The following is a 25,227-nucleotide window of genomic DNA, read 5'->3' on the forward strand; positions in this document are numbered from 1 at the left end:
TCGGGCGGTGGTGGTGATGACTTTGGGCTGTGGCATCAGGCGGTGATGGTGATGACTTCGGGCGGTGGTGGTGACTCCGGTCGGTGGCGTCGGGCCGTGTCCCAGGTCTCCAGTGGTGTCAGTGCTGCTGTCTCCTGATCTCGCAGATCGCTGCTCCGTTGCCTCGGATCATACACAGAATCCAGGGAGCTTTATACGGTGGACTGTAAACTTGGCAATAATCCTGAGATTAAACGCTGCCAGTGTGAGAGCGGGAAGAGTGCACTTCTGTCTTGTAGAGAAACCGTATCTAGGAGGACGGTGCATGTGAAGAGGATGTGTGGACTATATGCAGGGTCTGTGGCGCAGGACCTGCTCCTGCAGTTTTTGTACCCCCCTCCCCCCATCCTTATTGTCAGACTAGTTTCTTTCTTTTTCCTTCCTTGATGTGATGTCTAAGAACTTGTTGCATTTGGCAGTTGTGCGTTGTCCTGGGGCAGTCGGTGGGGGCCATAAACGTTCTACCTGGATTTAGGGTATGTTCACACCTCCAGGTTGTGTCCTAGGAGCAGCACAGGCAGAAGACGCACACGGGTTAACATGACAAATACAGGAAATACATTTTTTTTAAACTGGAAAAAAAAATGCAATTAGAAGGAAAACCACATGCATGTCTACTGTGGGTGATGATTCACATAGCAAGTCCTATAGCCAAGTGTGACTTGTAAGTAGCCCCTTGGTGGCCCAGTTCTCCCTCCTTCTCGATCAGTCACCTGGGCCCGTGCTGCAGCCGGACATCAGAAAGTGTGAGGCCTCCCCCGGCGTGCTGGGAATGTAGCCTGCACAAGGTGGACCCCGGCGTCCAAGGTTGCGACTGTTCTATAGGGTGGACAAACCCCGATGTTGCTGGCTTATACCCGTTTGTACACCCGCGCTGACCTGCTGCTGTTGTTGCACAGAGAGCTGTAAAGGCCTCTCCTATATTACACAGGATGGAGGCCTCTCCTATATTACACAGGATGGAGGCCTCTCCTATATTACACAGGATGGAGGCCTCTCCTATATTACACAGGATGGAGGCCTCTCCTATATTACACAGGATGGAGGCCTCTCCTATATTACACGGGATGGAGACTTCTCCTATATTACACGGGATGGAGGCCTCTCCTCTATTACACGGGATGGAGGCCTCTCCTATATTACACAGGATGGAGACCTCTCCTATATTACACGGGATGGAGGCCTCTCCTCTATTACACGGGATGGAGGCCTCTCCTATATTACACGGGATGGAGGCCTCTCCTATATTACACGGGATGGAGGCCTCTCCTATATTACACGGGATGGAGGCCTCTCCTCTATTACACGGGATGGAGGCCTCTCCTCTATTACACGGGATGGAGGCCTCTCCTCTATTACACGGGATGGAGGCCTCTCCTATATTACACGGGATGGAGGCCTCTCCTATATTACACAGGATGGAGGCCTGTCCTATATTACACGGGATGGAGGCCTCTCCTATATTACACAGGACGGAGGCCTCTCCTATATTACACGGGATGGAGGCCTCTCCTCTATTACACGGGATGGAGGCCTCTCCTCTATTACACGGGATGGAGGCCTCTCCTATATTACACAGGATGGAGGCCTCTCCTACATTACACGGGATGGAGGCCTCTTCTACATTACACAGGACGGAGGCCTCTCCTATATTACACGGGATGGAGACTTCTCCTATATTACACGGGATGGAGGCCTCTCCTATATTACACAGGACGGAGGCCTCTCCTATATTACACGGGATGGAGGCCTCTCCTATATTACACAGGATGGAGGCCTCTCCTATATTACACAGGACGGAGGCCTCTCCTATATTACACAGGACGGAGGCCTCTCCTATATTACACAGGACGGAGGTCTCTCCTATATTACACAGGATGGAGGCCTCTCCTATATTACACAGGATGGAGGCCTCTCCTATATTACACAGGATGGAGGCCTCTCCTATATTACACAGGATGGAGGCCTCTCCTATATTACACGGGATGAAGGCCTCTCCTATATTACACGGGATGGAGGCCTCTCCTCTATTACACAGGATGGAGGCCTCTCCTCTATTACACGGGATGGAGGCCTCTCCTATATTACACAGGATGGAGACCTCTCCTATATTACACGGGACGGAGGCCTCTCCTATATTACACGGGATGGAGGCCTCTCCTATATTACACGGGATGGAGGCCTCTCCTATATTACACGGGATGGAGGCCTCTCCTATATTACACGGGATGGAGGCCTCTCCTATATTACACGGGATGGAGGCCTCTCCTATATTACACGGGATGGAGGCCTCCCCTATATTACACGGGATGGAGGCCTCCCCTATATTACACGGGATGGAGGCCTCCCCTATATTACACGGGATGGAGGCCTCTCCTATATTACACGGGATGGAGGCCTCAGAGGATCTCATTACATGTATAATATATGTGGGGTCAGTACAGAGGACGGCACAGGACTTATTCCTTCTATAGATCATAGTAAGGACCAGGGGTTCATTACAGGGGGAAGAAAGGAGATTCTGGCACCTAAACAGGAAAGGGGGAAAGGGTTCTTTACAGTCAGAGCAGAGACTGAGGAATGCCGACCACAAGAGGTAGTAATGGCCGACACTATAACAGCTTTATACAGGGGCAGACACTATAACAGCTTTATACAGGGGCCGACACTATAACAGCTTTATACAGGGGCAGACACTATAACAGCTTTATACAGGGGCAGACACTATAACAGCTTTATACAGGGGCCGACACTATAACAGCTTTATACAGAGGCCGACAGTATAACAGCTTTATACAGGGGCCGACACTTTAACAGCTTTATACAGGGGCCGACACTATAACAGCTTTATACAGGGGCCGACACTATAACAGCTTTATACAAGGGCCGACACTTTAACAGCTTTATACAGGGGCCGACACTATAACAGCTTTATACAGGGGCCGACACTATAACAGCTTTATACAGGGGCCGACACTATAACAGCTTTATACAGGGGCCGACACTATAACAGCTTTATACAGGGGCCGACACTATAACAGCTTTATACAGAGGCCGACACTATAACAGCTTTATACAGGGTCCGACACTATAACAGCTTTACACAGGGGCCGACACTATAACAGCTTTATACAAGGGCCGACACTATAACAGCTTTATACAGGAGCCGACACTATAACAGCTTTATACAAGGGCCGACACTATAACAGCTTTATACAGGGGCCGACACTATAACAGCTTTATACAGGAGCCGACACTATAACAGCTTTATACCGGGGCCGACACTAACAGCTTTATACCGGGGCCGACACTATAACAGCTTTATACCGGGGCCGACACTATAACAGCTTTATACCGGGGCCGACACTATAACAGCTTTATACAGGGGCCGACACTATAACAGCTTTATACAGGGGCCGACACTATAACAGCTTTATACAGGGGCCGACACTATAACAGCTTTATACAGGGGCCGACACTATAACAGCTTTATACAAGGGCCGACACTATAACAGCTTTATACAGGGGCCGACACTATAACGGCTTTATACAGGGGCCGACACTATAACGGCTTTATACAGGGGCCGACACTATAACAGCTTTATACAGGGGCCGACACTATAACAGCTTTATACAGGGGCCGACACTATAACAGCTTTATACAGGGGCCGACACTATAACGGCTTTATACGGGGGCCGACACTATAACGGCTTTATACAGGAGCCGACACTATAACGGCTTTATACAGGGGCCGACACTATAACAGCTTTATACAGGGGCCGACACTATAACGGCTTTATACAGGGGCCGACACTATAACAGCTTTATACAGGGGCCGACACTATAACAGCTTTATACAGGGGCCGACACTATAACAGCTTTATACAGGGGCCGACACTATAACAGCTTTATACAGGGGCCGACACTATAACAGCTTTATACAGGGGCCGACACTATAACAGCTTTATACAGGGGCCGACACTATAACAGCTTTATACAGGGGCCGACACTATAACAGCTTTATACAGGGGCCGACACTATAACAGCTTTATACAGGAGCCGACACTATAACAGCTTTATACAGGGGCCGACACTATAACGGCTTTATACAGGGGCCGACACTATAACGGCTTTATACAGGGGCCGACACTATAACAGCTTTATACAGGGGCCGACACTATAACAGCTTTATACAGGGGCCGACACTATAACAGCTTTATACAGGGGCCGACACTATAACAGCTTTATACAAGGGCCGACACTATAACAGCTTTATACAGGGGCCGACACTATAACAGCTTTATACAGGAGCCGACACTATAACAGCTTTATACAGGGGCCGACACTATAACAGCTTTATACAGGGGCCGACACTTTAGCAGCTTTATACAGGGGCCGACACTATAACAGCTTTATACAGGGGCCGACACTATAACAGCTTTATACAGGGGCCGACACTATAACAGCTTTATACAAGGGCCGACACTATAACAGCTTTATACAGGGGCCGACACTATAACAGCTTTATACAGGGGCCGACACTATAACAGCTTTATACAGGAGCCGACACTATAACAGCTTTATACAGGGGCCGACACTATAACAGCTTTATACAGGGGCCGACACTATAACAGCTTTATACAGGGGCCGACACTTTAGCAGCTTTATACAGGGGCTGACACTATTACAGCTTTATACAGGGGCCGACACTATAACAGCTTTATACAAGGGGCCGACACTATAACATCTTTATACAGGAGCTGACACTATAACAGCTTTATACAGGGGCCGACACTATAACAGCTTTATACAGGAGCTGACACTATAACAGCTTTATACAGGGGCCGACACTATAACGGCTTTATACAGGGGCCGACACTATAACGGCTTTATACAGGGGCCGACACTATAACAGCTTTATACAGGAGCTGACACTATAACGGCTTTATACAGGGGCCGACACTATAACAGCTTTATACAGGGGCCGACACTATAACAGCTTTATACAGGGGCCGACACTATAACGGCTTTATACAGGAGCCGACACTATAACAGCTTTATACAGGGCCGACACTATAACAGCTTTATACAGGAGCCGACACTATAACAGCTTTATACAGGGGCCGACACTATAACAGCTTTATACAGGGGCCGACACTATAACAGCTTTATACAGGGGCCGACACTATAACAGCTTTATACAGGGGCCGACACTATAACAGCTTTATACAGGGGCCGACACTATAACAGCTTTATACAGGGGCCGACACTATAACAGCTTTATACAAGGGCCGACACTATAACAGCTTTATACAGGGGCCGACACTATAACAGCTTTATACAGGGGCCGACACTATAACAGCTTTATACAGGGGCCGACACTATAACAGCTTTATACAGGGGCCGACACTTTAGCAGCTTTATACAGGGGCTGACACTATAACAGCTTTATACAGGGGCCGACACTATAACACCTTTATACAGGGGCCGACACTATAACAGCTTTATACAGGGGCCGACACTATAACAGCTTTATACAGGGGCCGACACTATAACAGCTTTATACAGGGGCCGACACTATAACAGCTTTATACAAGGGCCGACACTATAACAGCTTTATACAGGGGCCGACACTATAACGGCTTTATACAGGGGCCGACACTATAACAGCTTTATACAGGGGCCGACACTATAACAGCTTTATACATGGGCCGACACTATAACAGCTTTATACAGGGGCCGACACTATAACAGCTTTATACAGGAGCCGACACTATAACAGCTTTATACAGGGGCCGACACTATAACAGCTTTATACAGGGGCCGACACTTTAGCAGCTTTATACAGGGGCCGACACTATAACAGCTTTATACAGGGGCCGACACTTTAGCAGCTTTATACAGGGGCTGACACTATAACAGCTTTATACAGGAGCGACACTATAACAGCTTTATACAGGATCCGACACTATAACAGCTTTATACAGGGGCCGACACTATAACAGCTTTATACAAGGGCCGACACTATAACAGCTTTATACAGGGGCCGACACTATAACAGCTTTATACAGGGGCCGACACTATAACAGCTTTATACAGGGGCCGACACTATAACAGCTTTATACAGGGGCCGACACTTTAGCAGCTTTATACAGGGGCTGACACTATAACAGCTTTATACAGGGGCCGACACTATAACACCTTTATACAGGGGCCGACACTATAACAGCTTTATACAGGGGCCGACACTATAACAGCTTTATACAGGGGCCGACACTATAACAGCTTTATACAGGGGCCGACACTATAACAGCTTTATACAAGGGCCGACACTATAACAGCTTTATACAGGGGCCGACACTATAACGGCTTTATACAGGGGCCGACACTATAACAGCTTTATACAGGGGCCGACACTATAACAGCTTTATACATGGGCCGACACTATAACAGCTTTATACAGGGGCCGACACTATAACAGCTTTATACAGGAGCCGACACTATAACAGCTTTATACAGGGGCCGACACTATAACAGCTTTATACAGGGGCCGACACTTTAGCAGCTTTATACAGGGGCTGACACTATAACAGCTTTATACAGGGGCCGACACTATAACAGCTTTATACAGGAGCTGACACTATAACAGCTTTATACAGGGGCCGACACTATAACAGCTTTATACAGGAGCTGACACTATAACAGCTTTATACAGGAGCCGACGCTATAACAGCTTTATACAGGGGCCGACACTATAACAGCTTTATACAGGGGCCGACACTATAACGGCTTTATACAGGGGCCGACACTATAACGGCTTTATACAGGGGCCGACACTATAACAGCTTTATACAGGGGCCGACACTATAACAGCTTTATACAGGGGCCGACACTATAACGGCTTTATACAGGGGCCGACACTATAACGGCTTTATACAGGAGCCGACACTATAACAGCTTTATACAGGGGCCGACACTATAACAGCTTTATACAGGGGCCGACACTATAACAGCTTTATACAGGGGCCGACACTATAACAGCTTTATACAGGGGCCGACACTATAACAGCTTTATACAGGAGCCGACACTATAATAGCTTTATACAGGGGCCGACACTATAACAGCTTTATACAGGAGCCGACACTATAATAGCTTTATACAGGGGCCGACACTATAACAGCTTTATACAGGGGCCGACACTATAACGGCTTTATACAGGAGCCGACACTATAACAGCTTTATACAGGGGCCGACACTATAACAGCTTTATACAGGAGCCGACACTATAACAGCTTTATACAGGGGCCGACACTATAACAGCTTTATACAGGGGCCGACACTATAACAGCTTTATACAGGGGCCGACACTATAACAGCTTTATACAAGGGCCGACACTATAACAGCTTTATACAGGAGCCGACACTATAACAGCTTTATACAAGGGCCGACACTATAACAGCTTTATACAGGAGCCGACACTATAACAGCTTTATACAGGGGCCGACACTATAACAGCTTTATACAAGGGGCCGACACTATAACAGCTTTATACAGGGGCCGACACTATAACAGCTTTATACAGGGGCCGACACTTTAGCAGCTTTATACAGGGGCCGACACTATAACAGCTTTATACAGGGGCCGACACTTTAGCAGCTTTATACAGGGGCCGACACTATAACAGCTTTATACAGGGGCCGACACTATAACAGCTTTATACAAGGGCCGACACTATAACAGCTTTATACAGGAGCCGACACTATAACAGCTTTATACAAGGGCCGACACTATAACAGCTTTATACAGGAGCCGACACTATAACAGCTTTATACAGGGGCCGACACTATAACAGCTTTATACAAGGGGCCGACACTATAACAGCTTTATACAGGGGCCGACACTATAACAGCTTTATACAGGGGCCGACACTTTAGCAGCTTTATACAGGGGCCGACACTATAACAGCTTTATACAGGGGCCGACACTTTAGCAGCTTTATACAGGAGCCGACACTATAACAGCTTTATACAGGGGCCGACACTATAACAGCTTTATACAAGGGGCCGACACTATAACAGCTTTATACAGGAGCTGACACTATAACAGCTTTATACAGGGGCCGACACTATAACAGCTTTATACAGGAGCTGACACTATAACAGCTTTATACAGGGGCCGACACTATAACAGCTTTATACCGGGGGCTTTTATCAACTTATGTAACACCAATTTATCTATGCAGAGGACACTACAAAGATTCCACGAGACTGTGCTGCAGGGAGTGACAGTCTGATGACTAAGGCCACGGCCCCACTATCACTATAAGGCCACGGCCCCACTATCAGTATAAGGCCACGGCCCCACTATCAGTATAAGGCCACGGCCCCACTATCAGTATAAGGCCACGGCCCCACTATCAGTATAAGGCCACGGCCCCACTATCACTATAAGGCCACGGCCCCACTATCACTATAAGGCCACGGCCCCACTATCACTATAAGGCCACAGCCCCATTATCACTATAAGGCCACAGCCCCATTATCACTATAAGGCCACGGCCCCACTATCAGTATAAGGCCACGGCCCCACTATCACTATTAGGCCACAGCCCCACTATCAGTATAAGGCCACGGCCCCACTATCACTATAAGGCCACGGCCCCACTATCACTATAAGGCCACGGCCCCACTATCACTATAAGGCCACAGCCCCACTATCAGTATAAGGCCACGGCCCCACTATCAGTATAAGGCCACGGCCCCACTATCAGTATAAGGCCACGGCCCCACTATCAGTATAAGGCCACGGCCCCACTATCACTATAAGGCCGCGGCCCCACTATCACTATAAGGCCACGGCCCCACTATCACTATAAGGCCACGGCCCCACTATCACTATAAGGCCGCAGCCCCACTATCACTATAAGGCCACGGCCCCACTATCACTATAAGGCCACGGCCCCACTATCACTATAAGGCCACGGCCCCACTATCACTATAAGGCCACGGCCCCACTATCACTATAAGGCCACGGCCCCACTATCACTATAAGGCCACGGCCCCACTATCACTATAAGGCCACGGCCCCACTATCACTATAAGGCCACGGCCCCACTATCACTATAAGGCCACGGCCCCACTATCACTGTAAGGCCACGGCCCCACTATCACTATAAGGCCGCAGCCCCACTATCACTATAAGGCCACGGCCCCACTATCACTATAAGGCCACGGCCCCACTATCACTATAAGGCCGCAGCCCCACTATCACTATAAGGCCGCAGCCTGCACTCTCTTGAGCCGCAGACGATTAGATGAGCGTGCAGACACTTTACAGGGATGCGCGCCGTCTGCTGTAATCGCCCGGGGCTCTTAGCTGCTTGTCTTGTAAGTGAGCTGCGTCCATCCGTCACAGCATCAGCGTGTAGAGTCCTGTGGGAGTGACGCAGCGGTCCAGCTCCTCCGCCGCGCACAGAAATCGTCCTCGTCTTCTAGTCTGGAGAAGGCGACTGCAGGGACATCGGCTCCGCCAGGGAACTCGGCAGCTTGTGGAGTATAGTTTATCTGGGGATTTAGGGTTTCGCTTCCTTTCTGTCACTGATTTGTGGTGGGAATAATCTTGCTGTTTGATTTTAGCTTCTTTTGTGGATTTCCATCTGGAGCAGATGAAACCTAATTGTAAGATGAGAGTTGTAATGTGTGGGCGGACATGTCAGTGCCGGGGCGGCGGCCGTTCACACGTGGTAGAACTGGCGCTGAATGGACTGGTGTCGAGATAACGCTGTGTAGTTGTGATGTGAAGAGCGTGACGTCTGAGGCCAAAGCTCTTCACGCATTGTACACCCACTTGTCGCCGATGCTCCCCCCTATTAACACTGTCTTTTAAACCTTAAGGCAATACCGAGCTGCACCAAAAGCCGAAGCTGTCCTATAAATTGCCTCGGAACCCAGACGACGGCCAGCAAGACAAAGGTAACTCCATGGGTGTGACCCTGCGACCCCGCGCTGCACGACCCCGCGCTGCATGACCATGTGCAATGGCGGGCACGCTCTGCTCCGCAGCTCGGATACATTACTGGGGCCGTGTTCATACATGGGGTGCTGTGCGGTATGATCCTCAGCCTATGGGGTATAATGTAGAGAGCCGCTCATGTATGGTGCAATGAAGAAGAGAAGATCTCGAGGAGACCCGATCAGCCGGAATCTCCCGTTAGAGCTGATCCTTGCTGATGGCGATGGATCGACTCCTGGACACCTGCATGTCTCTGCTGCCATCCATTTCCATTGATCTGCTGCTGTTTTCGGGTGGTTGATGCATGCGATCTCCAAGCTCTGGATCATTCATTCACCTGCTCCTTCCTAATAATGTAAGGGAACAGTTTCTGAAAAGACAGTAGCAAGAGGCGTTGTGTGATCTTGCCCCACATTGTCCTTTGTCTCTGGGTTGGTCCACAATGCTGAATGACAGGGCAGCCAGATGTCAGTGAGGGTCAGGACCAGGGTCAGCTGAGCAGCCATTTATAGGGTGGACTCGACATAAAGCTGTCCCTATACTTGTCCGATCGGGGCAGTGACCTGTAACCCGGGATGTCTGACGCCTTCTTTTCCTGTCTTTCCAACCCAGTTTGCATGAGCTTGCAGAGGAGAGACCTGGCTCTGACTTTACTTTTTCCTCAGAGTCACAGTTTGCTGCTAATTCTTTAATCCAGGTCATAAAATGTTGGAAAAATATTCCATAATAGGAAGATAGTGGGAATTGTGACCCTGAGCGCGTGACGTTAAAGCCGGTTCTTACCCAGTCTCCATCACACCACCCGCTCTCCACCCCGAGGAGCTCATTGCCTGATGTCACCCACTATCCCACGTGTAAGAGTCGTGGTTCTCCTCCCACTTACGGGTATTAATGGCTGGCATTGGATGTGGCGTGTGGAGGCTCAGACCCTGCCACCCTTCCAGCAAGGCCGTATCTGGGGCCTTTCTATTTTCTAGTCTGAAGCCGCTATTTTCTCCATTATCTCCACGCCTGGTCTGTAATTGACCCTGATCTGTAGAAAAGACATGACTGTCTGAAAATCCAGCTGTGACACTGTGATTAATGGTGTGACGGTCCGTGGCTCACCGTGCGTGGCGTCACCACTGCCCTCAGCCATGGCGACTCCCGTATCTGGAGATCACGATCTAGCACTCCACGTCTGGTGTACAGGACGGCCGTACCTCCATCGCATCTCCAGCAGCGTTTGCTGACCGATCCTCTGCGTTGCTCCTGACGTTGCTCGTGGTCTGAGGACGGCTGATATTTTTTCATATTCTGCTGAGGTTTTCGCTGGAAACTGCCAGCAGACTTTTTTTTTTTTTTTTTTTATTATCCACACCGGGGTCCCTGTTTTTCAGGGCTCAGTATCTCAGGAATGGAAGATGGCACAAGACTTCTGAATCCTGAGTTCAAGAGAGTGGGAACTGGCGTTGCAAAAGGTACCAATAACATTCTCTGTCCTTAGGGGGAAAAGCGCCTGGAAATCCCCAGGGGGCCACGTATCTGCTATGATCTCTGCACCACGGCAGACGCAGATCTGTGGGATGTCCCACCAATGGATGATCAATGCGCTTAGAAAGCAGCATGTTGTGCTCAGTGTGAATGCGCCTCTGAGGATTGGTTTTCTGCAGTGTAGGTTTCCGTGCGTCCAGCAGGGAGTGCACAGTACGGCCTCAGTGTGAACGATCCGCCTGCGCCACTGGCGTTTCCTGCTGTCATTTCATCGCCTTGTACTTTGCCGCTTCCTTTCTTTTCTATTTCTTTCCAAACAGTCAAATTACTTAATATTAACAGTAGGCAGGAAGGGGAAGCCGAGAAGCAAGCGTCGGTGTGTGGAGGAGCCGGGACACGAGGTCAATGGAAGCTATTGATTGGTGTCTGTGTGATGTAAGATCTGTTAATGAATCCTGCCCGCCTCTTATCAGCGCTATAGACCCTGGGACAGAGGACGTGGCTGCAGACTCTGCACACAATCGGGGCACTAAGGCCAATTGCTTGATTAACTGGCTCGATAATTCAGCTGACTGCAGCCATGTCTGTCCTGACAGTGAGGTATCCAGATACTTCTGTGAGTGATGTGCTTTATTTGTCCCACACCAGAGCAGAAACTGCCAGAGAAGTGGAGGGGACGTGTAGGACCCCTTCCCCAGTCGGGGACGTGCAGGATCGCTGCGTCGCGGTGTAGGACCCCTGGGTCATCCGGGGGACGTGTAGGACCCCTGCTTCAGTCGGGGGAAGTGTAGGACCCCTGCATCAGTCGGGGGATGTGTAGGACCCCTGCGTCGCGGTATAGGACCACTGCGTCAGTTGGGGAACATGTAGGACCCCTGCGTCAGTCGCGGGACGGGTAGGACACCTGCCTCAGTCGGGGGACGGGTAGGACCCCTGCGTCGCGGTGTAGGACGCCGGCGTCTGTCGGGCCCAGGGGCGGCTCTGTGCCTTTATCTACTCCAGGTAACAGCTCGTCATGGATGTGACCAGAGGCCGATCTCCACGCTCCACCATCATTGTCCATTGTCTGTTATCATGGAGAAGGTTCTATCTCTTTGGTGTTACTGTGGCTTTGAGATTGTGACATGTATTTCTGTGTCTCTATAGGACGACCCCTGACTATCTTCAATACCCAAGCACATATAGCCGTCGGTGGAAAGGACAGGGGGCGGCCATTCCAGGGGCAGCTATCGGGTATCTACTATAACGGCCTGAAAGTTCTCAATATGGCGGCCGAACACAACCCCCATATCAACATCAGTGGAAGTGTGAGGCTGGTGGGGGAGATGCCATCCATCCTCGGCACGACGCCTACCACTTCTATGCCTCCTGAATTATCCACAACCATCATGGAGACCACCACAACCTTGGCCACCACGACAACGAGAAAGAACCGCTCCTCTCCAGGATCTCTGGTACGTTACACTTGTCGTACAGCCCAGTACATGTGGATGATGTCGATTTTCTCTCCCGCGGAATCAGATGTCACTCCGTCCATTAGGACCAATCTGGTCTTGTAACAAAATGTCGGGATATCCCCCCTCTATTATGATGGTGTACGGGGGTGTGTGATTAGTCAGCTCAGATGGGCGTATATATCCGTCTGTATACTGGCCACAATGCCTGGTCTGATTGCGGGTCAGCGGCCTGAGCTTACTGCCTCATAGTCAGTCCGGGCCCTGCGGCTCCTGCACGAGACTCTCGTCTGCACTAATCCTGATGACACTTTGCTCGAAAACACTCAGATTTTCCGATAGAAACGCGAGAGATTGTCCATGTGCCGCTGCTGAGGGAAGGGAGCCTTGTTGTATCTGCAGCCCAATGCAAATGGATTCTGCTCGGCAGCACATTTCCTCTCAGACTACAAGTATCTAGGGATTGTGTGATCGGTCAATCATGTGAATTAATCCTGGGATCTACGTGTTTTGCCATGGAGGGATATTAGGTCGTTGCAGAGCGCTGTGCTGTGGAGGGATATTAGGTCGTTGCAGAGCGCTGTGCTGTGGAGGGATATTAGGTCGTTGCAGAGCACTGTGCTGTGGAGGGATATTAGGTCGTTGCAGAGCGCTGTGCTGTGGAGGGATATTAGGTCGTTGCAGAGCGCTGTGCTGTGGAGGGATATTAGGTCGTTGCAGAGATCTGTGCTGTGGGGGAATATTAGGTTGTTGCAGAGCGCTGTGCTGCGGAGGAATATTAGGTCGTTGCAGAGCGCTGTGCTGCGGAGGGATATTAGGTCTTGGTAGAGCGCTGTGCTGTGGAGGGATATTAGGTCGTGGTGGAGTGCTGTGCTGTGGAGGGATATTAGGTCGTGGTGGAGTGCTGTGCAGTGGAGGGATATTAGGTCGTGATAGACCGCTGTGCTGTGGAGGGATATTAGGTCGTGGTAGAGCGCTGTGCTGCGGAGGGATATTAGGTCATGGTAGAGCGCTGTGCTGCGGAGGGATATTAGGTCGTGATAGAGCGCTGTGCTTTGGAGGTATATTAGGTTGTGATAGAGCACTGTGCTGTGGAGGGATATTAGGTCGCGGTAGAGCGCTGTGCTATGGGGGATATTAGGTTGTGGTAGAGCGCTGTGCTGTGGATGGATATTAGGTCGCGGTAGAGCGCTGTGCTGTGAGGGATATTAGGTTGTGGTAGAGCGCTGTGCAGTGGAGGGATATTAGGTCGTGGTTGAATTCTATGCTGTGGAGGGATATTAGGTTGTGCTTGAGTGCTGTGCTGTGGAGGGATATTAGGTCGTGGTAGAGTGTTGTGCTGTGGAGGGATATTAGGTCGTGGTAGAGCACTGTGCTGTGGAGGGATATTAGGTCGTGGTAGAGCGCTGTGCTGTGGAGGGATATTAGGTCGTGGTAGAGTGTTGTGCTGTGGAGGGATATTAGGTCGTGGTAGAGCGCTGTGCTGTGGAGGGATATTAGGTCGTGGTAGAGTGTTGTGCTGTGGACGGATATTAGGTCGTGGTAGAGCGCTGTGCTGTGGAGGGATATTAGGTCATGATAGAGCGCTGTGCTGTGGAGGGATATTAGGTCGTGGTAGAGTGTTGTGCTGTGGACGGATATTAGGTCGTGGTAGAGCGCTATGCTGTGGAGGGATATTAGGTCGTGGTAGAGTGTTGTGCTGTGGAGGGATATTAGGTCGTGCTTGAGTGCTGTGCTGTGGAGGGATATTAGGTTGTGATAGACCGCTGTGCTGCAAAGGGATATTAGGTCGTGGTAGAGCGCTGTGCTGTGGAAGGATATTAGGTCATGGTGGAGTGCTCTGCTGTGGAGGGATATTGGGTCGCGGTAGAGCGCTATGCTGTGGAGGGATATTAGGTCGTGGTAGAGTGTTGTGCTGTGGAGGGATATTAGGTCGTGCTTAGTGCTGTGCTGTGGAGGGATATTAGGTCGTTGTAGAGTGTTGTGCTGTGGAGGGATATTAGGTCGTGATAGAGCGCTGTGCTGTGGAGGGATATTAGGTCGTGGTAGAGTGTTGTGCTGTGGAGGGATATTAGGTCGCGGTAGAGCGCTGTGCTATGGGGGATATTAGGTTGTGGTAGAGCGCTGTGCTGTGGACGGATATTAGGTCGCGGTAGAGCGCTGTGCTGTGAGGGATATTAGGTTGTGGTAGAGCGCTGTGCAGTGGAGGGATATTAGGTCGTGGTTGAATTCTATGCTGTGGAGGGATATTAGGTTGTGCTTGAGTGCTGTGCTGTGGAGGGATATTAGGTCGTGGTAGAGTGTTGTGCTGTGGAGGGATATTAGGTCGTGGTAGAGCACTGTGCTGTGGAGGGATATTAGGTCGTGGTAGAGCGCTGTGCTGTGGAGGGATATTAGGTCGTGGTAGAGTGTTGTGCTGTGGAGGGATATTAGGTCGTGGTAGAGCGCTGTGCTGTGGAGGGATATTAGGTCGTGGTAGAGTGTTGTGCTGTGGACGGATATTAGGTCGTGGTAGAGCGCTGTGCTGTGGAGCGATATTAGGTCATGATAGAGCGCTGTGCTGTGGAGGGATATTAGGTCGTGGTAGAGTGTTGTGCTGTGGACGGATATTAGGTCGTGGTAGAGCGCTATGCTGTGGAGGGATATTAGGTCGTGGTAGAGTGTTGTGCTGTGGAGGGATATTAGGTCGTGCTTGAGTGCTGTGCTGTGGAGGGATATTAGGTTGTGATAGACCGCTGTGCTGCAAAGGGATATTAGGTCGTGGTAGAGCGCTGTGCTGTGGAAGGATATTAGGTCATGGTGGAGTGCTCTGCTGTGGAGGGATATTGGGTCGCGGTAGAGCGCTATGCTGTGGAGGGATATTAGGTCGTGGTAGAGTGTTGTGCTGTGGAGGGATATTAGGTCGTGCTTAGTGCTGTGCTGTGGAGGGATATTAGGTCGTTGTAGAGTGTTGTGCTGTGGAGGGATATTAGGTCGTGGTAGAGCGCTGTGCTGTGGAGGGATATTAGGTCGTGGTAGAGCGCTGTGCTGTGGAGGGATATTAGGTCGTGGTAGAGTGCTGTGCTGTGGAGGGATATTGGGTCGCGGTAGAGCGCTATGCTGTGGAGGGATATTAGGTCGTGGTAGGGTCTTGTGCTGTGGAAGGATATTAGGTCGTGGTAGAGTGTTGTGCTGTGGAGGGATATTGGATCGTGGTAGAGTGTTGTGCTGTGGAGGGATATTAGGTTGTGGTAGAGTGTTGTGCTGTGAAGGGATATTAGGTCGTGGTAGTGTTGTGCTGTGGAGGGATATTAGGTCATGGTGGATTGCTCTGCTGTGGAGGGATATTGGGTCGTGGTAGAGCGCTATGCTGTGGAGGGATATTAGGTCGTGGTAGAGTGTTGTGCTGTGGAGGGATATTAGGTCGTGGTAGAGCGCTGTGCTGTGGAGGGATATTAGGTCGTGGTAGAGTGTTGTGCTGTGGAGGGATATTAGGTCGTGGTAGAGCGCTGTGCTGTGGAGGGATATTAGGTCGTGGTAGAGCGCTGTGCTGTGGAGGGATATTAGGTCGTGGTAGAGTGTTGTGCTGTGGAGGGATATTGGGTCGCGGTAGAGCGCTATGCTGTGGAGGGATATTAGGTCGTGGTAGAGTGTTGTGCTGTGGAGGGATATTAGGTCGTGGTAGAGTGTTGTGCTGTGGAGGGATATTAGGTCGCGGTAGAGCGCTGTGCTGTGAGGGATATTAGGTTGTGGTAGAGCGCTGTGCTGTGGAGTGATATTAGGTCGTGGTAGAGTGTTGTGCTGTGGAGGGATATTAGGTCGTGGTAGAGTGTTGTGCTGTGGAGGGATATTAGGTCGTGGTAGAGTGTTGTGCTGTGGAGGGATATTAGGTCGTGCTTGAGTGCTGTGCTGTGGAGGGATATTAGGTCGTGGTAGAGCGCTGTGCTGTGGAGGGATATTAGGTCGCGGTAGAGCGCTGTGCTGTGGAGGGATATTAGGTCGTGGTAGAGTGTTGTGCTGTGGAGGGATATTAGGTCGTGGTAGAGTGTTGTGCTGTGGAGGGATATTAGGTCGTGGTAGAGCGCTGTGCTGTGGAGGGATATTAGGTCGTGGTAGAGTGCTGTGCTGTGGAGGGATATTAGGTCGCGGTAGAGCGCTGTGCTGTGGAGGGATATTAGGTCGTGGTAGAGTGTTGTGCTGTGGAGGGATATTAGGTCGTGGTAGAGTGTTGTGCTGTGGAGGGATATTAGGTCGTGGTAGAGCGCTGTGCTGTGGAGGGATATTAGGTCGTGGTAGAGCGCTGTGCTGTGGAGGGATATTAGGTCGTGGTAGAGTGTTGTGCTGTGGAGGGATATTAGGTCGTGGTAGAGTGTTGTGCTGTGGAGGGATATTAGGTCGTGGTTGAATTCTATGCTGTGGAGGGATATTAGGTCGTGGTGGAGTGTTTTGCTGTGGAGGGATATTAGGTCGTGGTAGAGCGCTGTGCTGTGGAGGGATATTAGGTCGCGGTAGAGCGCTGTGCTGTGGAGGGATATTAGGTCGCGGTAGAGCGCTGTGCTGTGGAGGGATATTAGGTCGCGGTAGAGCGCTGTGCTGTGGAGGGATATTAGGTCGTGGTAGAGTGTTGTGCTGTGGAGGGATATTAGGTCGTGGTAGAGTGTTGTGCTGTGGAGGGATATTAGGTCGTGGTAGAGCGCTGTGCTGTGAGGGATATTAGGTTGTGGTAGAGCGCTGTGCTGTGGAGGGATATTAGGTCGTGGTAGAGTGTTGTGCTGTGGAGGGATATTAGGTCGTGGTAGAGTGTTGTGCAGTGGAGGGATATTAGGTCGTGGTTGAATTCTATGCTGTGGAGGGATATTAGGTCGTGGTGGAGTGTTTTGCTGTGGAGGGATATTAGGTCGTGGTAGAGTGTTGTGCTGTGGAGGGATATTAGGTCGTGGTAGAGCGCTGTGCTGTGGAGGGATATTAGGTCGTGGTGGAGTGTTGTGCTGTGGAGGGATATTAGGTCGTGGTAGAGTGTTGTGCTGTGGAGGGATATTAGGTCGTGGTAGAGCGCTGTGCTGTGGAGGGATATTAGGTCGTGGTAGAGTGCTGTGCTGTGGAGGGATATTAGGTCGTGGTGGAGTGTTGTGCTCTGGAGGGATATTAGGTCGTGGTAGAGTGTTGTGCTGTGGAGGGATATTAGGTCGTGGTAGAGTGTTGTGCTGTGGAGGGATATTAGGTCGTGGTAGAGCGCTGTGCTGTGGAGGGATATTAGGTCGTGGTAGAGTGTTGTGCTGTGGAGGGATATTAGGTCGTGGTAGAGCGCTGTGCTGTGGAGGGATATTAGGTCGTGGTAGAGTGTTGTGCTGTGGAGGGATATTAGGTCGTGGTAGAGCGCTGTGCTGTGGAGGGATATCAGGTCGTGGTAGAGTGTTGTGCTGTGGAGGGATATTAGGTCGTGGTAGAGCTCTGTGCTGTGGAGGGATATTAGGTCGTGGTAGAGCGCTGTGCTGTGGAGGGATATTAGGTCGTGGTAGAGCGCTGTGCTGTGGAGGGATATTAGGTCGTGGTGGAGCGCTGTGCTGTGGAGGGATATTAGGTCGTGGTGGAGTGCTGTGCTGTGGAGGGATATTAGGTCGTGGTAGAGCGCTGTGCTGTGGAGGGATATTAGGTCGTGGTGGAGTGCTGTGCTGTGGAGGGATATTAGGTCGTGGTGGAGCGCTGTGCTGTGGAGGGATATTAGGTCGTGGTGGAGTGCTGTGCTGTGGAGGGATATTAGGTCGTGGTGGAGCTCTATGCTGTGGAGGGATATTTGTCTGTACACTACAGGGCAGAGCGCTATAGTTGCACAGACTATAAAGTGCTTGCAGGCGTTGCCCCAGGGTCGGGTGCCCATGAGCAGTGATGCATTCACACAATTCTGGGGCCCAGTGGTGATGTCTTCTTGGGTTCATGGAGCTGCACATGATAGAATAGATGCCAGTGATGGTTGTTGTCTCTGGCTTCAGAGGCTCTTGGAGTCGTCGTCTTCCATGATCTGTACATGCTGCCTATCGGTGGTGAAGGAGATGCCCGGCAGAAGATGTCCAGGTTTGTGGTGGAGGATTCAGTATAACCTGTTGCGTTCCTTGAGATCCCTGGCGTTTGTGTGAGTCCAGTGGGCGGTCCTTTGGCGATTCTCTGCATTCGCAGTCATACAGGGACCGTTCACTGGACCATATACATCTGAACATCTGGGATGTCAAGAATAAGATGCAACGTTCACTGAATCAATTTTATTATTTATTATTAGCGCCATTTATTCCATGCCGCTTTACATGTGATAGGGTAGGGGTGTACATAATAAAAACTATTTCAATAGAAGTGACCGACGGGTACAGTAGGAGAGAAGACCCTGCCCGCGAGGGCTCACAGTCTACAAGGGATGGGTGAGGATACAGTAGGTGAGGGTAGAGCTGGTCGTGCAGCTGTATGGTGGAGCGAGGATCTTGCCCGCGAGGGCTCACAGTCTACAAGGGATGGGTGAGGATACAGTAGGTGAGGGTAGAGCTGGTCGTGCAGCGGTATGGTGGAGCGAGGACCCTGCCCGCGAGGGCTCACAGTCTACAAGGGATGGGTGAGGATACAGTAGGTGAGGGTACAGCTGGTCGTGGAGCAGTATGGTGGAGAGAGGACCCTGCCCGCGAGGGCTCACAGTCTACAAGGGATGGGTGAGGATACAGTAGGTGAGGGTAGAGCTTGTCGTGCAGCGGTATGGTGGAGAGAGGACCCTGCCCGCGAGGGCTCACAGTCTACAAGGGATGGGTGAGGATACAGTAGGTGAGGGTAGAGCTGGTCATGCAGCGGTATGGTGGAGCGAGGACCCTGCCCGCGAGGGCTCACAGTCTACAAGGGATGGGTGAGGATACAGTAGGTGAGGGTAGAGCTGGTCGTGCAGCAGTATGGTGGAGCGAGGACCTTGCCCGCGAGGGCTCACAGTCTACAAGGGATGGGTGAGGATACAGTAGGTGAGGGTACAGCTGGTCGTGCAGCGGTATGGTGGAGCGAGGATCTTGCCCGCGAGGGCTCACAGTCTACAGGGGATGGGTGAGGATACAGTAGGTGAGGGTACAGCTGGTCGTGCAGCGGTATGGTGGAGCGAGGACCCTGCCCGCGAGGGCTCACAGTCTACAAGAGATTCGTGAGGATACAGTAGGTGAGGGTACAGCTGGTCATGCAGCGGTATGGTGGAGCGAGGACCCTGCCCGCGAGGGCTCACAGTCTACAAGGGATGGGTGAGGATACAGTAGGTGAGGGTACAGCTGGTCGTGCAGCGGCATGGTGGAGAGAGGACCCTGCCCGCGAGGGCTCACAGTCTACAAGGGATGGGTGAGGATACAGTAGGTGAGGGTACAGCTGGTCGTGCAGCGGTATGGTGGAGCGAGGACCCTGCCCGCGAGGGCTCACAGTCTACAAGGGATTCGTGAGGATACAGTAGGTGAGGGTACAGCTGGTCATGCAGCGGTATGGTGGAGAGAGGACCCTGCCCACGAGGGCTCACAATCTACAGGGGATGGGTGAGGATACAGTAGGTGAGGGTAGAGCTGGTCGTGCAGCGGTATGGTGGAGAGAGGACCCCGCCCGCGAGGGCTCACAGTCTACAGGGGATGGGTGAGGATACAGTAGGTGAGGGTAGAGCTGGTCATGCAGCGGTATGGTGGAGAGAGGACCCTGCCCGCGAGGGCTCACAGTCTACAAGGGATGGGTGAGGATACAGTAGGTGAGGGTAGAGCTGGTCGTGCAGCAGTATGGTGGAGCGAGGACCTTGCCCGCGAGGGCTCACAGTCTACAAGGGATGGGTGAGGATACAGTAGGTGAGGGTACAGCTGGTCGTGCAGCGGTATGGTGGAGCGAGGATCTTGCCCGCGAGGGCTCACAGTCTACAGGGGATGGGTGAGGATACAGTAGGTGAGGGTACAGCTGGTCGTGCAGCGGTATGGTGGAGCGAGGACCCTGCCCGCGAGGGCTCACAGTCTACAAGAGATTCGTGAGGATACAGTAGGTGAGGGTACAGCTGGTCATGCAGCGGTATGGTGGAGCGAGGACCCTGCCCGCGAGGGCTCACAGTCTACAAGGGATGGGTGAGGATACAGTAGGTGAGGGTACAGCTGGTCGTGCAGCGGCATGGTGGAGAGAGGACCCTGCCCGCGAGGGCTCACAGTCTACAAGGGATGGGTGAGGATACAGTAGGTGAGGGTACAGCTGGTCGTGCAGCGGTATGGTGGAGCGAGGACCCTGCCCGCGAGGGCTCACAGTCTACAAGGGATTCGTGAGGATACAGTAGGTGAGGGTACAGCTGGTCATGCAGCGGTATGGTGGAGAGAGGACCCTGCCCACGAGGGCTCACAATCTACAGGGGATGGGTGAGGATACAGTAGGTGAGGGTAGAGCTGGTCGTGCAGCGGTATGGTGGAGAGAGGACCCCGCCCGCGAGGGCTCACAGTCTACAGGGGATGGGTGAGGATACAGTAGGTGAGGGTAGAGCTGGTCATGCAGCGGTATGGTGGAGAGAGGACCCTGCCCGCGAGGGCTCACAGTCTACAAGGGATGGGTGAGGATACAGTAGGTGGGGTAGAGCTGGTCATGCAGCGGTATGGTGGAGAGAGGACCCTGCCCGCGAGGGCTCACAGTCTACAAGGGATGGGTGAGGATACAGTAGGTGGGGTAGAGCAGGTCGTGCAGCAGTATGGTGGAGAGAGGACCCTGCTCGCGAGGGCTCACAGTCTACAGGGGATGGGTGAGGATACAGTAGGTGAGGGTAGAGGAGGTCATGCAGCAATGTGGTGGAGCGGTGGTTACTGCAGGTTGTAGGCTTGTCGGAAGAGGTGGGTCTTCAGGTTCCTTTTGAAGGTTTTCACAGTAGGCGAGAGTCTGATATGTTGGGGTAGAGTAAGAGTAAGGCCACAGCCCCATTATCAGTGTTTGGTCAGTATTCGGTTAGGTATTAGTCATGAGATCATGACTAAGACCTAACGAGTCGAAACGCGTCGATCTGGAGTGCCATGGAGGGTGCATGGTACTTGCTTTTGACTGTATCCACTGGATTATCTTTTAAATTTTACTCATTAAAGAGAAATGAATTTTTATTAACAATATCATCACTGGATAAATCTTATTTTCCTGCTGTGCATAAATGCAGAATTGGTGACTTGTTTCTATTCTACCTTTTCTCTGATTGTTCCTCACCTGGTTTTGGCTCCCACTCCTGATGAAAAAATACTGAGCGAATACTGACCAAATACTGGGGCTGTGGCCTAAGGGGGTGCCGGGAGAAATCTTGTATGCGATTGTGGGAAGAGGGGAGTAGAGCAGGAGATCTTGTGAGGATCGGAGGCTGCGTGCGGGTATGTACCGGGAGACTAGGTCACAGATATATGGGGGAGACAGGTTGTGGATGGCTTTGTATGCCATGGTTAGGGTTTTGAACTGGAGTCTATTTCCACAAAATTGTCCACCGCTGCCTCTGCTCAGATGGTGAAGGCTTCTAGGTAGTGGGGAGGACATGGCGCCCCACCGGGGGCTGAGATTCTGGTTTCAGCTAAACCAACATGTGGAACTTTATTTTACTCAATATTATGATTATTTTATATTAATTTTTCTCTCTTAGTATTGAGCACAATGAGGTCTGTGTAACCCCGCCCCCAGCACTGATTGGCAGCTTTCTGCCTATGCACAGTGTACACAGCTGCCAATCAGAGGTGTGGGTGGGGTTATACAGAGCGCAGCAATCAGAGAACTGGTAAATCTGCAGGAAGCAGCCCAGTAAGTGAAACCTCACTGGAATCAGGGGCTCTGCTTCGACATCATGCTGCTCGGATGGGGGAGAAAAAACCTGGACACTGAGCCCCTTTAACTGCCTTTTATAACGTTTATGACTCAGCCTTAAGAATATATAATTAGTATAGATCTATCTTCATTAAGAGCCCCATGATTCCCTCACCACATCTCCCCCACACATAGTATGGTGCTCCCCCACACATAGTATGATGGCCCTCACCACAGCTCCCCCACACATAGTATGGTGCTCCCCCACACATAGTATGGTGCTCCCCCACACATAGTATGATGGCCCTCACCACAGCTCCCCCACGCATAGTATGATGGCCCTCACAGCTCCCCCACGCATAGTATGATGGCCCTCACAGCTCCCCCACGCATAGTATGATGGCCCTCACAGCTCCCCCACGCGTAGTATGATGGCCCTCACAGCTCCCCCACGCATAGTATGATGGCCCTCACAGCTCCCCCACGCATAGTATGATGGCTCTCACAGCTCCCCCACGCGTAGTATGATGGCCCTCACAGCTCCCCCACTCATAGTATGATGGCCCTCACAGCTCCCCCAGGCATAGTACAATGGCCCTCACAGCTACCCCACGCATAGTATGTTGGCCCTCACAGCTCCCTCCACATAGTATGATGGCCCTCACATCTACCCCACGCATAGTATGATGACCCCCGCACATAGTATGATGATCTACACAGCTCCTCCACACACATAGTATCATAGCCCTCACAGCTCCCCCACGCATAGTATGATGGCCCTCACAGCTCCCCCACGCATAGTATGATGGCCCTCACAGCTCCCGTATGCATAGTATGATGGCCCTCACAGCTCCCGTACGCATAGTATGATGGCCCTCACAGCTCCCCCACGCATAGTATGATGGCCCTCACAGCTCCCCCACGCATAGTATGATGGCCCTCACAGCTCCCTCATGCATAGTATGATGGCCCTCACAGCTCCCCCACGCATAGTATGATGGCCCTCACAGCTCCCCCACGCATAGTATGATGGCCCACAACTACCCCACGCATAGTATGATGGCCCTCACAGCTACCCTACGCATAGTATGATGGCCCTCACAGCTCCCTCCGCATAGTATTATGGCCCTCACAGCTCCCCCACGCATAGTATGATGGCCCCCGCACATAATATGATGATCTACACAGCTCCTCCACACACATAGTATGATGGCCCCCACAGCTCCCCTCACACATAGTATGATGGCCCTCACAGCTTCCCCACACATAGTATGATGGCCCCCACAGCTCCCCTCACACATAGTATGATGGCCCCCACAGCTCCCCTCGCACATAGTATGATGGCCCCCACAGCTCCCCTCGCACATAGTATGATGGCCCCCTCAGCTCCCCTCACACATAGTATGATGACCCCCACAACTCCCCTCACACATAGTATGATGGCCCCCACAGCTCCCCTCACACATAGTATGATGGCCCCCACAGCTCCCCTCACACATAGTATGGTGGCCCCCACAGCTCCCCTCACACATAGTATGATGACCCCCACAGCTCCCCTCACACATAGTATGATGGCCCCCACAGCTCCCCTCACACGTAGTATGATGGCCCCCCACAGCTCCCCTCACACATAGTATGATGGCCCCCACAGTTCCCCCACGCATAGTATGATGGCCCTCACAGCTCCCCTCACACATAGTATGATGGCCCCCACAGCTCCCCTCACACATATTATGGTGGCCCCCACAGCTCCCCTCACACATAGTATGATGGCCCTCACAGCTCCCCTCACACATAGTATGATGGCCCCCACAGCTCCCCTCACACATAGTATGATGGCCCCCACAGCTCCCCTCACCCATAGTATGATGGCCCCCACAGCTCCTCTCACACATAGTATGATGGCCCCCACAGCTCCCCTCACACATAGTATGATGGCCCCCACAGCTCCCCTCACACATTGTATGATGGCCCTCACAGCTCCCCCACACATTGTATGATGGCCCTCACAGCTCCCCCACACATTGTATGATGGCCCTCACAGCTCCCCCACACATTGTATGATGGCCCTCACAGCTCCCCTCACACATAGTATGATGGCCCCCACAGCTCCCCTCACACATAGTATGATGGCCCTCACAGCTCCCCTCACACATAGTATGATGGCCCCCACAGCTCCCCTCACACATTGTATGATGGCCCCCACAGCTCCCCTCACACATTGTATGATGGCCCTCACAGCTCCCCCACACATTGTATGATGGCCCCCACAGCTCCCCTCACACATAGTATGATGGCCCTCACAGCTCCCCTCACACATAGTATGATGGCCCCCACAGCTCCCCTCACACATTGTATGATGGCCCTCACAGCTCCCCTCACACATAGTATGATGGCCCCCACAGCTCCCCCACACATTGTATGATGGCCCTCACAGCTCCCCCACACATTGTATGATGGCCCTCACAGCTCCCCCACACAT

At 51.7% G+C, this 25,227-nt stretch overlaps 1 protein-coding gene across 2 annotated transcripts in view; it reads left to right on the forward strand.

The window, feature by feature from the left end:
* Window positions 1-25,227, forward strand: part of NRXN3 (neurexin 3) — a 124,249-nt gene that overhangs the window by 56,857 nt on the left and 42,165 nt on the right. For both annotated transcript variants that reach the window (XM_073638145.1, XM_073638146.1), the window contains exons 4-6: window positions 9,936-10,013; window positions 11,433-11,513; window positions 12,673-12,980. In XM_073638145.1, the coding sequence (XP_073494246.1) occupies window positions 9,936-10,013; window positions 11,433-11,513; window positions 12,673-12,980 (467 nt within the window). The remainder of the gene's footprint in view (window positions 1-9,935; window positions 10,014-11,432; window positions 11,514-12,672; window positions 12,981-25,227) is intronic.

Source organism: Phyllobates terribilis, unplaced genomic scaffold, assembly GCF_046119375.1.
Source record: "Phyllobates terribilis strain yellow unplaced genomic scaffold, ASM4611937v1 Scaffold_7__3_contigs__length_470593459, whole genome shotgun sequence".
Taxonomy (NCBI): Eukaryota; Metazoa; Chordata; class Amphibia; order Anura; family Dendrobatidae; genus Phyllobates; species Phyllobates terribilis.